Genomic DNA, 14,735 nt, shown 5'->3' on the forward strand with positions numbered 1-14,735 from the left:
ATGCAACGTGGTGTGATAGTTAACTGCAATCAAGAAAGGTTTTCCAGTTGGCTAGTACTGCAAATGAAGCCTTCCAGCTTATCTGATTGACTGTACTATAAATCTGTATGTGTAGTCTGGCTCATTAGAACTGTAGAAGGTCATCTTATTGATGATTCACATTGTATACATTTCTCCCTTAAGGATTTTTTTAACCTCATCTGGGTCCATCGATTCTTAAACCACAGTGATGGCCCACTGATGCTAAGAGTCACCCGTCAATTGATGATGTCACTGAACCACCTCCTCCTCTTTATGATTGGCTTCTTGTTGGTCTTATGTGACTACTTTTTCTATAACAATCAGATTAAGTCAGGTCACGTTTCTGAATGATCGATTAGCCCTTTGCTGTTTTTCTAGAAGTTGTTTACGATCTGTAACTATTGATCAGAAAGTTCATGAATGATTCAGTTCTTGGACAACTTGCTAACAGGGATGCATTTCTACTTTACAAAGGGTCAAGGACTGATGTAGCCATGTGCCATTGTCTTACACAAGAAAGTCAATCATGTGGAGCTGGTGGCCTAGTGGTCTAAGCGCCCCACGTAAAGAGGCTACAGTCCTTGTTGCAGAGATTGCCGGTTCGACTCCCGGTCGGTCGACCATTTGCTGCATGTCCTCCCTGACTCTCTACTCCCCACATTTGATGTCTCTCTTCAGCTGTCCTATCATTACAGGCAAAAATGCCCAAAAACATAACAAAAAAAGCCAATCACAGTTTATAATGAATTTTTCATGAATGTGAAAAACATGTTTTATCTCTTATTTGTCATTTTTTAGGTTTCTTCCATAGTTTTTATCTTTCTCTTTTTCTCATGGGAGTGAATAAATCAATAATACAACACAGCAACACAGAACCCTGCAGCCTTTCTCTTTACTATACATGTAACCCTGGATGCGAGAAACATACATCAACACATGCTTGCAGGGGTTCGCATGGTCTTTGGTTCCCTGAAGCACAGCTCTCTCTGAACCTGTTTCTTTTCTTTTCTGCTCCATGTTTCTCTCTTTATCAATATAACCTTCTGCTGCGTTTGAGGGTTTGCCTGCAGGGGTTTTCTTATGTGTGTGTGTATGTGTGTGTGTGTGTGTGTCTCTGCATCAGTGTATGTGTGTCCTCTTACACTGGCACCCTGCAAGTGAGTGTTTATCTAACTGGCGCCAACTGATTCTCTCACTCCAGTGCTTCTTCTCATCCTCCTCATATTTTTTCATCGTAAAAATGTCTACCTTCGGCAGTCAATAAAGCAGAATTTCCATTTAAATAAGTTACAGTTTGGATTTAAAATTGACTTCTGGTTAAAATATGATTTAGATGCAATAATCTTGGTTTAGTATGAACTGCTCCCCTGGTCTTATGCATTGTAGATTTGACCACTCATATAATACAGGGAAAGATAAGATTCTAAGGCTGGAAGAGCAAAAAACGCCTTCAAAGCAACATTTCATAACCAAAACTTATGTAAAGTTTTGCATAATCTTGTAAAAAATAATTATTCTTGAATCACTTACTCTGATCACACTCGCTTCAATTTTCCTTCTCTTCAACAGTTCAGCCACCCTTCTTACATGAAATACTCCAATCAGGGGTTAGAGTTTTATTTAACATACTGTATGCCATGCTATCAGAGGGATCAATGGAATGTTTGAGTATTTATTTCATATTGCTAAAAAAGGAAATACAAATGCTCTATAGAAAGATATCAGCATCTCCCCAAACAACTAAGGGGTTACAGACAAAATGCTCAATTAGTAAATTAATATTAAATATAATCTCTAGCTGGTGAGTTGAGACAAGGTTTGTCAAGGGGACAATGGAAATGTATCATATCTAAACCTACTGAATTGCCTTGAGTCGTGACGTGGCGTGGCGTGGCGTGACGTGACGTGACGTGACGTGACGTGACGTGACGTGACGTGACGTGACGTGACGTGACGTGACGTGACGTGTCATCTCATTCATGTTGTGACATGATGTAGTGTGTCATAGTGTGTCGTATTGTATCGTGTCGTATTGTATTTAATCCTACTGTGTAACGTTATTACCATATTACATCGGACTGGATTATATTCCAAGGTTTTTTGTATGCACTGTATTGTATTTAGTATACTATATTTTATTGTATCAAGTTGATGTAAATTGCATCATGTCACATCTTATTGTATATTATATCGAATCGAATCGTATAATGTTGTCTTGTCGTGATATGTCATGTGGTATCTTGTCCACATTTTACCATATCAAACTGTATTATATCATATCCGACCATGTCATATCTCATCTTATCTTGTCTCGTCTCTGTTATCATATCATATTGTCATAAAATCTATGGATATACATGCAACACCAATTTCAACAGTATCTTTTCCAAATAGCCATTTTACAAATGTAATGTAATAAAAACCCAAACTTTTTTTCATCTTGAATGACAGTTTTAATCAAATCAAGACGCTTTCTTCCACACAATTTTATCCAGCTTTGCTTGTCTGTAAAGTCACCCTATCAATCATCCTTGTTCCCCTGCCTCTCTGTTTCCCTGTGTTCTACCACACACGCACACGCACACACACACACACACACACACACACACACACACACACACACACACACACACACACACACACACAAACAGATCATCACTACCACCCAGCTCCAGCCAGCCTGCCCACCCAGCAGGCCCTCTCCATGGGCAGTCAGAGCCCAGGGCTTTCCCAGGGTGTCGGGTTGAGGATTGGGCACCCCCACCCCTGTCAGGACTGTTATTACAGAGGGTCATCTGTCACCGTTGTTTCCATTTCAACAATGAGGAAAACAGGCAACTGGAGAAAAGCAGAAGCCACTGGGGAATCCAAATGTACCTAGTTCATAGATCCTCTTACCTGTATCAATATTAGTCACACAGCAGTGGTTCTGTTCACTAAATAGAAAGAGACAGAAGGGAACACTCAAGTTTCAAAGTCATTTATTTAGTAGTTATAGATCTGACAAGAGAGACAGGGATCTATGGTTTCCCATTAGACAGTCTTTTAGGTATTTTGTCTTCAATAATGTTTTCTTTATTGAACTGAAAAAAAAGATCAACAAGTGAAAAGTTAGAAAGGTCATGATGTTGGATTCCCAAAGTCGCTGCTACCATCTAGTGGTTGTTTTTTGTCATTACATCCTTGTTATGTACTCAAGCATCCTTCCTCTTCTGTCTTTTTTTCACTTATTGTATTTCCTTTGTGTTTGTTTGCATTTGTGTGTGTATGTATTTGAAGGATCATGAAGTTCCACGTGGCAAAAAAGAAGTTTAAGGAGACATTGCGTCCGTATGATGTGAAAGATGTTATAGAGCAGTACTCTGCAGGACACCTGGACATGCTCTGTCGCATCAAGAGCCTTCAGACCAGGTATGCACACACACAAATACACACGTTTAAATTACAACATCAGTGGTGTTCTGCCTGAAATGTATTATTCAGCTGTGTTGAAACCACTTTCAAAATGACTCCTTCATGTTTATTGTTTTATCTCTTTTGATTGTTTTTTTATGACATTTTTTTATTCTTTACAAGGACCAATGGGTTGTTTCTGTCATTGCTGCTTCACCAGTATAACTAAATAGTATCCCTGTAAAAGAAATTAACCCACTTTCACTTGATCTAACACCAAACGATGTACATATATGCTCTGTACATGTACATGTGTGTTCCCTCTCTCTCCCAGGCTAGACACTGTAGTGGGTCCCCCTCCAAGGCCTTTCAGCAAGCGCCACAAGACCTTTTCCTCTCCCTCCCTGCAATTATATTACAGCCAGGCTCGGAGGAAACAGTCTCCACAGGGGTTAGACAATACCCCGAACTGTTCTGCTTGCCAATTGCTTCCCCGCTAACATTACTGAACCATGATGATGTCACACCTGGGTCAAGCAGTGACTACATGGATGTCAAAAAATCCACTGCATCCCTTCACATAAGTTGCCCATAAGGTTTGAGTAGAGTCACAGATATGTTGTTTTATGTAGTTAAATTGGTTTAGTCAAATGCAGGACTTTCTTAAATTTAAGAAGTATAACAGCTCAGCGTCCACTGTCTCACACAACTGCTAAAGCATAATATGTCCCTATAATATGGAGCCTAGGATAAGGGGGTTTCACTGAATTAGTTCTGTGTTGATTTGTTGTAATTCACAGCCGAAAATTTTACTACATTTGCTGTTTGACCCAGGTTTGGCTGAAGAGGTCATCAAGGAGCTTATTCATTGGATTACGGACAGTGTTTGCAGGCAAAAAACCATCTCAAGAATTGATTAGTAGCAAGAGAATGAGTGTGAATATGTACTAAATACCAATTTATTTATATTGCAAAAGTAACTATTATAATCCTGACTTTGGCACCCTGAGGACCTCTTCTAAAAGGAACATGTCAGCTAACACGCCATAGCTGAATATAACACAAGATACGCTACTCAGTTCTACCTAAATATATAGGTGCATCTTTTTTTCTTCTTCATTTAATAGTCCTTATCCAGAATTTATTGAACAAAATATTAGATACAGGACACTTTTTTTTATATATAAACAAAAACAATAATTTACTTAACATCCAACACATCTACGATGAATTTGTACACTTACAATTAGTAAAGGCACCTACAGGTACACTCATTGCATGTATTATGGTTACTTGAGGCATGTTCTCCCCATTTTGACCCATCAGTACATGGACTGTATGCCTTAAATGTGGTGGTTAGTCATCAGAACATCTCTGACTTTTTATCAAACCCCAAACAAAAAATATAATTCATTTTATTTCAAGTAACAGCATTTGACATTCTTTCAAAACACTTAATATAATCTACCACATTAAAGATTCTGAACGGAGACTTTATCGCAGAGGGAGCCTTGAAAACAGATCAATTTGAAAAAGAGTAATGATAGAAATTCAATTTAACTCACAGAAGATGGATAAAGGACACATTTGAATGCATACATTTTTTTTTAATAGTTCTCATTTCTTTTTGCAGCTTCAAGTCTCATCTAGAAGCTTTTAGTTCATGTATCAAAAGTCAGCAATCACTGAATTTGTGGAAAAAAAGCTGGAATAATTTTTCAGCAGGGGGCAACATACAGTATATCGTAGTTCAGGATTTCAGTTTGAACCTTATTTTGTAACATGAACTTTGATGTCTGGTGTATTAATATGTTGTGTAAATGGTTTTACTGTAGGTGGTACCAGAGCTAACAGTGGTACCACTAGGGAATAACATAGTGCTTGTGATCTGAGGGTTTGTATGAAGTATGTCTACTGGCATAGGCTGTAGGTACACAGTCTAGTTTCTCATTATGTTGGTCATCTTAAGAATCTTATATTTTTTACAGGCTTAGACTCTGCTGTTGATTAAACAGCTGATCGTAAACCTTAATGTGACCGACATCATGGCAAACAAACAGAAGATTTGACTTTGTATAAAAATGTAAATTTTCGGTATTTTTTAGAATTAGGTTTTTTCTAAATAAACAAATTAAAACAGAGTATTATTTTTAACAAAATATATACAATTATTTAAAAAACAACATCAGCCTTTAATTTGATTTCCAATGTTACTTTCACTTTCATTCTCTGTTTATCTACATGCCTATGACCTTTATTGTGAATCAGTGTTGGACCTAAGTTGTTCATCTATCCACCTGTGCCTTCATACTTTAGTGTTTATGAGCGTGCTGTGTGTAGGTGAGTAATAGTTCATGTGTGTGTATTAGTGGATGTGTTAGAGAGAGGTGTATCTGACCCATCTTTCTCCTGTCTCCAGACTAGCTAGTGCAGCAAGCTCTGGTCCCAGCCTGAGTAGCCGACCCAGGAACATGTCCTCTCCTGCCCTGCATTATTATTACAGCAACAGCAAGAAGAAGCTCCCTGGCCCTGGGTTACTTTGATTTCACTTCACTTAAATTTAACCTGTACAAAAATCACAGTAGTTGCCTCCATAGAGACTTTTAGCTGTCTTGTAGTCCCTAAAAATTTAAATATAAAAAGAGACAAGCTTGTAGAGATGCAAATAACTAACATTTCTTTATTACAGTACCAGGTGGTTGGAGTTTGCGTCTTAATGTAGAGGATTAAGACATTCAAACAAAAAAGATTTGAAAGAAAATATATATAGACATAGACCTGTAACATTCTACCTCCATCCATTTGGTACATTTTTAATAATTACGTTAAAACACAAATATTTGCATCCAACGCAAATTTATACTAAATTGTGTTAACACACAATCACAAATTCATCACCACTGTTGCTTCATTAGATACCATCAATAGTTCCATCCTTCTTCCCTTTTCCTGTCACCACTAAGAGGCAACATTAATACATGTGACGGTTGCTAACTTGTGAGCAGTCAATTGATAGTGTGTTAATTCAAGTGTTTAAAACAAATAATGTCTGTGGTAATTTATGGAGGCTAGCCTCTATCAGACCAGTGCATGACAGAGATATAAAGACTTCTTTAACCTCACTAATATTCTTTTCAGTAAGTTCTCAAGGAGCATTGGTTGATTTAGTTGATACTCCAGCTTTGTACAGATGACAGCTATTTGTACACAGCACCGAATATAGTATCTCACATGGTATGTCTTACAACATTATGAAAATCTACATTTGTGTTTCTCTCTGCTTATCAAAATGAAACTCGACTGATGGTAGATTTACAGACACTTCAGATTTTGAGATATAGTGCTCATAAATGACTTTTTGGAGTATTATTCCATTTCCTAATGAAGTGAAATTCTGGCGCATGTAGATAGTTCTTTCAGATTTTTTTACATTTGAAGTTCAAGAGCCTGGGGGACGCATGCAAACTCAATACTGCATCGAATCCAACCCTGAAATGCTGTCCCCTAAATACATTGTGTTCATTTAAGATCAGTGTTACAGCCATATCATGTGTGTTGTGTGTAATACTAACCCTAATCTAAACATCCGACTGCTGCTTTAGGTTTGTTGCCTGACTTTGGGGTAACCTGGAATGAAACTTGGGTGCCTACTCACATTGCAGCATCAGTATTTTCAAATGTATTAACACAAAATATGTGTATCTCCATGTGTGTGTTTGTGTGCATTAGAGTGGATCAGATTCTGGGAAAAGGCCAGATTCCCGTGGATAAGAAAATGAGGGACAAACTGCACCCAGATGGAGATTCCCTGGAGGGGATGAGCATGCTGGGACGTGTGTGTAAGGTGGAGAGGCAGGTGAGGAATCACATCACCACTGAGAAGGATCATTTCCTAGGAACTATTGACATAACTGTCTCTGAAAACTCAATGTGGGGTCTGCAATCTGTTTTGGAAAAACAAAACAGAGATCTGTCAAACCATATGTTGAAATAAGAGCTTGTTAGAACCCATCATTTCTTCACAGCCCTCTTATCCTCACTCTCTTGTTTGCTCTCTTTCTCTTAAACCATTCAGACGACTTTATTAATCCCAGAAGGGCAATTCTGTTTACAGCTTAGTAAGTTGTGATATCCTTGGTATCATCATTGTTTACTAGTGCTTAATTCTAATGAATGGGGGTAAATAGTACAGGATAGAGGCGCTGGTAGCTTAGAAAGGTTGAGCCCCCCACATACAGAGGCTACAATCCTCGTCGCAGGGGTCGCCTGTTCGATTTCCGGCCGGTCGACTATTTCCTGCATGTCTTCCCCCACTCTACTCCCCACATTTACTGTCTCTCTTCAGCTGTCCTACCAAAAAAATTAAGGCAAAAAAATAACTTTAAAAATAGTACAGGATATAATGACAAAATTTAAAATAAGGGAATTAGGCAAAAAAAAATAGAAAATTGAACCTCGTGCTAAATTTGTTCCACAATGAGAAATGATTTGTTCCTTTAAGTGGCCATTGTATCTTCTTTGATAAAGGGATTGAACATTTCAATATTCCAGTGTTGTAGTGTAGGGCATGTATTTCCAGTGTTTTATAAGAAGATTCTTTAATAAGAGTAAAGAGAAAATAATTATCCAGCTGTGCAGAAACTTGAAAATACAAATTGACAGAAAACAATTCCTTCTTTTGACTCTTCTCTTGTTTCCAGGTAACTTCCATTGAATCAAAGTTAGACTCCTTGCTTGATGTTTACCGCCAAGTGCTCCTGAAAGGCCCATCAGCACTGAGCCTCTCCTCGCTTCCCTTGTTTGAGCTGGACAACCACCAGCGCCACACCTCGGACTACCAGTCCTCCATCATAGGCAGAGATCTCCCCTCGCCACAGGAAGGGGATCACATTGGAGGCAGAAGAGATAGCAATGGGGTAATACGTCGTTCTCTTAGTGCCAATCCGAAAGGCCTGAGGCTAATCCTGGCACCTGCTGATGATGACTGTCCCCCAGACTCAGCACCTCCATCTTACCCCCCATCCACAGCCTCACTCTCCCCGTCACCCCTTCTGCCTCCAGACAGCCCCTACCCGACGTTAGTCACACCTAATGGAACCTCAAAGAGAGCACACTTCCCTGACCTGCCTCCCCCGCCTCCCTCATCAGGAGGCTTCACCCTCCGCCTGCCCCCCATGGTGCACCCCTCCCACCTCCGATGCCCTGCTGACCCTGTCGCAGATATGACGGGTGAAGTGGTGGTGAATGAGGGGAGCCTGGGTCCCTCTCTTGTCATTGAGTCCAGTTCAGATGCAGACCATGAGGGGGACAGTGAGGCAGACTTGGTGAAGCTGCGGGAAAAGCCTGACTTGACATCTGAGGGGATCTGGAGGAGGCACATGAGCCTGGAGGTTAATCCGCTACTGCTGCTCTCGTCCAGCCCAGACGGGGTGCCTTCAGACTGGGGGGGCGGACTTGGGAAATCCCTCTCTGTGCACAATCTCAACCAGCCTTTGACCAACCGTGCCCCTGCTCTGTCGTCAGGGCTCAACAACAGCAGTAGCAGCAACGGTAGTGAAGGTGGAAATAACCACGGGGACCTTAGCAACTGGGATGGAGCAGAACTCTTCCTCAGTGAGTGCAAAACTGAGCCAGAGGAAGAACACTTCAACTTCATGTCCCAGGAGCCTGGCAGCGGCTCCTCAGACCTTTTACAGACTGCGGAGGACGCAGCATCTCACCCCAAAGGAAAAACAGATTTCCTCAGTCAGTCCCAACACTTACAGCTGACATAACCACAAACTCACACTCAAACACACCACTGTTGGAGAAGCCACTTTTAACATTTTTTACAAGACAAGAGAAAATCTGTTTTGCAAATATCAAGTTAATGCCTTGTTTATGGACTTAATGACATTACTTTTACTTTTTTTTATTCGATTGGGTCCGCTCTTATAAAAACACATTTTGTTATGCTCTATCTGTGGTACTAGAATTATTATCGAGAGATTTAAAGGATAATAATGTATAAATATTTTCAACAGTGGATATTCATGTAAGATACAATGTTAAAAAGGAAAATAACCTCCCTTTAAGATACATAACTTTAGTCCTTTGGACATTTCAAAATAGTGATTTGATGCGTGTAAGGTGATTTTTTTCATATGTAACATCATATAGTCAAACAAAGGGGTTATGACAGATGATGATAATTCAGTGGTTTTTTTAGATAAAAGGGGGGGAGTCAGTGGTTTCTGAGCCTGCAGTTTGACACCTGCCTATCATAAAGAGTGTGAAGAGGAAGTCCAATAATTTTGCTTATCACAGATAAACTGTGGGTAACTTTCTTCTTGGAGTAATATAGCAGTCCTATGGTTTGACTCAGTCTGAGCTTTATACAAAACAAAAACACCTAGTTTTGGCTCACTGAGTGTCACTTTATGCTGCTTGGATACCAAGGAACTAGTGCCGATCCTGAAGGTAGAAACACAGGTAGTTAATAAATTAGAATAAAATACTGCATGATTTTCAAATAATCATTAGTAGTTTCAAAAGAATGAAGAAAGTTTAATTTAACCTCAAACATGCCACTTAAAACTAAAGCCACTGTTTTTCTGATGCCAGTACACACAGGTACATGCCCACACACTTAACATAACAAACATTGACAGCTGCTATTAAGAACCCAGAAACAACTACAGCTACACACAGACTGAATAATGTCTTCGTTTTCATTCAAGTGCTTGTATTTGAAGACTTTCTCAGAAGAATGGGAGAGTCACGTATCCTCCTATCTTTAGCAATGTAAAATGTCATCTTTTACTTACACTGTCATACATATCACAGCATGGGCTGTTTCCAAAAATGAAAGAATGAAAAGCAAGTAAAAGACGAGGCCTGGTTTGATGGGAAAAGCTAAATTATGTAACAAGTTACAGGTCTATCCCTCCGCATGTTTCAGACCAAAAGCATCTCTTTTGGTTGATTTCTTACAAACTCAAATATTGATTAATGTTTATGTAGTTGCTTTGTTTCATCTGTCAGCAACTTGTTTGTAAATTGGGTTTTCAGCAAACCTATGTGAGAAAATGACCTATCAGCAATCGCTTAAAGCAAGTGTTGGGCCATGTCCCACTCGATTTGGACATAGGCCCATGGAGCTGGGTGCTAATGGTCTGACTGCTGAATTGCAGTTGACTTATTAAGAAGGTTTCTCCAGCCAAGCATGAGAAAAACTGCATGTCAGAGCTGTTGCAAGAGTCAGGAGCAGTCACTCACTTGCTGGTGGCCTGGATATACTTCTGCATGTTGAGATATTGTTTCCTAAAATCCTTTGACAAAAAGGTACGAACAAAGTAAGCCAATATGAACTTTATCATGTTCTAATTTGAACTAATTTGAAAGTAGTGAAACTTGTACTGCCAGATATATTGATAACCCACTCACATTAAAATTTAATGGCAAGCATTAAACCTTTTAAGATAATTAAATGTTTCTCTTTTTTTGACAAACCCTGTATTTTAAATGGGTGCTAGTTGCACAATGTGCACTAATAATTGTGAAACCCATAATAAACATTTACTGAACATGCACTGTCGATCCAGAATGCATGTCTATAGAGAGTTAATGAAATGATTAGGACTTTTATACTCATTGTAATCTAAAATCAATAATGATATTTTACATTAATTTGGTTTCCTTTATTCCAGAACAATATGTACAAGGAGACTTTGGTAAGAAAACTCAAAATCTTATTGAGATTGAGATCAAATTTATGTTTATAGGTAGTTTCTTTCACTGGCCTATCATTTTTAATGTAGGCTTAAACCAAACTCAAGAGGGCACAATTATATTATGTTGCATTAAGTCCTTACTTTTGTTGCAATAGTGTTTGATGACACTGTCCTTACACTATACTTGAGATCAGTGCTTTGAACTTTCATCCATACAGTACATTGGTTTTGCTGCTCTCAAATAAGAATTATGCAGAAATCTATGTCCATCTTAGTTTTTGCCATTTTTTTAATTTCTGAAGAGAATTGCGGTCTTAAAGATTTATTTTAATATGTTAATGATGTTTACTCATTATTATTTTCCAATTTATGTTCCCTTTTATTTTGAATGGCAAGTAATTGCATTGAATAGCAAATTAACACTCTTTAGTGTATCATAATTTTTTATCTTCTACAAATAGTAATTCTAAACACTAGAAAATTGATTTTTAAGTATTCTACATACAGATTGGTATGATGACATGATATCAAATGAAAGCACAGCTAATATTTAGGAGAGTTTGAGGAGCCTGAAAATGTGACATGTAGTTTAATGCTTTATATTGGAGTAGACTTGTTGTAGTTGTTTGAAAATTGCTACATACCATAAGAAAGGTCATCCCGAACTCTAGGTTACTTTGGAGCAAGATAAGGGACACATTCTTAGTTACAAGAAAAACTGATGGATCTACATGGGGTTACCCTCTTAAAACCTGCTCATTTTTGCAAGTTGTAAATTGCTTAAGGGTGCCTTCCTTGTATTTGAAAAATGTTCATTCTTAGCTGATATCAAACTGCTCATTGTGGGTTGGGCATCCATTTCACTTACTTCAAGTAGCTTTAGTAACAGACATTATAAGGCTTCTATGTCTAATAATTCCATTTCTCTACAGCTTGAACAGTAATTTATTACACAACTGGCCTTAAAGCTTGATAATGTTAACATTATTATTTCTTTGAAATTAATTTATTAAAGTGCACATTATGTTCTCTGGATGAGAAATGAAAAAATAAATTTATTATTCATTAATAAAGAACAAATTAACTCAATTGCTTGTTTTTGTCTTCTTTTATTGAAATTTAAAAGCAACCATCATTAAAACAGAAACACACAAACACACCAACACATGCAAACGTAAAAGGACTCGCTTTTCATCAAATAAAACTGGGATCTCCCCTGCCATCCCTATCTGTTTTTGAGCATACATAACAGCTGTCTCATCATCAGTCATACTATGTGCATCACATGAAGGGGGGCTTCCTCTCTTGGATCTGGTGCCCCCCCCTAAATGTATGCGCCTGAATCTGACCTGGATCTCCCAAGGGTCTGGGGGCTGCCTTTGCAGAACCAGGCCTGACAAATACCACCCTGTCGGTAGCCATAGCTGCTACCTCCACCACGCCCTAATGTCATCCCCAGTGGCAGACCACAAGCTTTCTAAAGTCTGCATATTTTTTTTTTTAAGTGTTTCCAGAATGGTTGCGATGCATATTTTTGTGTCTAGAATAATGTGTTGAAACAAGGCTTGTTTGAACACATTACGTTTTTTTAAGTGTTTAAATTGTTTTGGGTTTTTTTTTTTTACCCTTTTCTTAACTTGAACACCGAAAAAACGTTAGGTGGCGCAACCAGATATTTATCAAAATATATGTACTTTCCTATTATTTATTCTAACTGAAAGTTTTAGGAAGTATCCCTTGGAGTGGTTACAGTGCTTTACATATTTGTATTTTGTGAGTATATTTTTTATTTACAATATATTAGGATTTTTGCATTCTATTGGCCAGGTATAAAATTTTATTTTTACAGTTTTAGGTTGGTTGTACCACCTGACATGGAAAGTGTTACCGTCCACCTATAAGTTGATAAAAGCTTTTCTATTATTATTTAAGGGACATCTACAAACCTTTTAACTCAGCCATGACAATTAGTAGGGTCCTCTGAATTATTTCATGTGTTGAAGTCCATTATGACTACTTACTTTCAAAATAAAAGGTCCATGAGTACAGTGGTGCCACCCTGACATTTGTGAAGATGCAAATTGCCGGACAAACGTTTTTAAATAACCTTAGGTGCCTTTAAACTATTGATATTTATAAAATTATGTTTATTTCAAAGCTCTTATATGTAAAATCATGCCGTGGTGTTTTAATTTGAATTTATTATTATTAAAATACATTTGTATAGTGTTTTAAGTCAGTTCACTTGCTCGGACGGTTGCGCCACCTGACATTTTCAGGGTTTGAGATACTTAGAAATAAAATAAATCTCAATATTTGAATGTACTGAAATTGTATTCAAAATAAGCAGGTTTTATAGAATCAATTGAGGTATGTCTTAAAAATAACAAATTATTTCAAAAGAAAATAATGGATTCGGACACAAAAATATGCATGTCATGTCAATGACCCATAAATACTGTGTACTAACTATCAAACTACAACATGCTCATAAACACCAACACTCATATAACTGCATTTACACGTTCCGAATCCCCCTTCATAAATCTCTCTTCTCCCTCTCAAAAACATTTTTTTTACTCTTTTAGTCTTTATCTTCTCTTTCTATTGTGGCTTTCTCTTGTCTCTTTCTTGACAATATAACTGAGTAATAGTTTGACTCCTTTCCATTACAATCTATTCTTTTGTTTTGTTCTGTTTTGTTTTGTTTTGTATTAATTGTTTTGTGTTCGTCATTTATAGTCCAACACTTTTTTTTTTTTTTTTCCTTTCCCTAAACTTTTTTTTGTTTAAGTTAGTCTATACCTAATAACTTTATTTGATTACTGCTTTTAAAAAACTACCTTTTCTTTTCTTTTATGTTCTGTTTAATATCGGGCACTTTTATGTCTTCGCACTGTTTAATTCAATTCAAAACCTTATTTATTCTCGAAAAGACATTGAGGTTTCCCTCATTTCCAATGTTGTCGAGATCACAGGCACATTAGAAACAACAAACAAACAAACCCAATCCTTCACAAAATAAAAGATTAATTCAAACAGATACAGTTTGAAACACAGTGGTCAGAGATCAAAGTCTTAAACTCTGCAAAAGATGAAATGGATGTCAGCTTTAAAGTCTGTTGGAGGGTATTCCATGATTTAGGGGCATCAATGGAAAAAGCTGATCGACCCTGTTCAGTATTGACTCGGGGTACTTTCAGAATGAGCCAATCAGAAGAGCGAGTCCCGTAGGATCCACAATTCCATTCCAACAAGTTTGTGAGGTAGGTGGGGAGCTTTCCAACCAGTGCTTTAAAAATATACAAAAGCCAGTGTTTGTTCCTCCTTTGCTCAAGAGAGGCCCAACCAACCTTCTCATACAGGACACAGTGATGGGTGTCATATCTATCACCTGTGATGAATCTGAGAGCAGAGTGGTAAACAGAGTTCAAGGGTTTTAGTGTTGAAGCTGCAGCATGTATATAAACCACATCACCATAATCTAAAACAGATAAAAACACTGCTTCAACAACTCTCTTTCTACAAGACAGTGGGAAGCTGGGTTTATTTCTGTATAAGAAACCAACTTTCTGTCTTAACTTGGTGGAAAGAGTGTTTATATGGTTT

At 37.8% G+C, this 14,735-nt stretch overlaps 1 protein-coding gene across 1 annotated transcript in view; it reads left to right on the forward strand.

The window, feature by feature from the left end:
- Positions 1 to 9,373, forward strand: part of kcnq5a (potassium voltage-gated channel, KQT-like subfamily, member 5a) — a 119,043-nt gene extending 109,670 nt beyond the window's left edge. Inside the window, exons 12-15 of the mRNA XM_034682753.1 lie at positions 3,301 to 3,432; positions 3,749 to 3,865; positions 7,144 to 7,270; positions 8,115 to 9,373. Coding sequence (XP_034538644.1) covers positions 3,301 to 3,432; positions 3,749 to 3,865; positions 7,144 to 7,270; positions 8,115 to 9,188 — 1,450 coding nt within the window. The 3' untranslated portion in view covers positions 9,189 to 9,373. The remainder of the gene's footprint in view (positions 1 to 3,300; positions 3,433 to 3,748; positions 3,866 to 7,143; positions 7,271 to 8,114) is intronic.
- The last annotated feature ends 5,362 nt before the right edge of the window (positions 9,374 to 14,735 follow it).

Source organism: Notolabrus celidotus, chromosome 4, assembly GCF_009762535.1.
Source record: "Notolabrus celidotus isolate fNotCel1 chromosome 4, fNotCel1.pri, whole genome shotgun sequence".
NCBI classification, from domain to species: domain Eukaryota; kingdom Metazoa; phylum Chordata; class Actinopteri; order Labriformes; family Labridae; genus Notolabrus; species Notolabrus celidotus.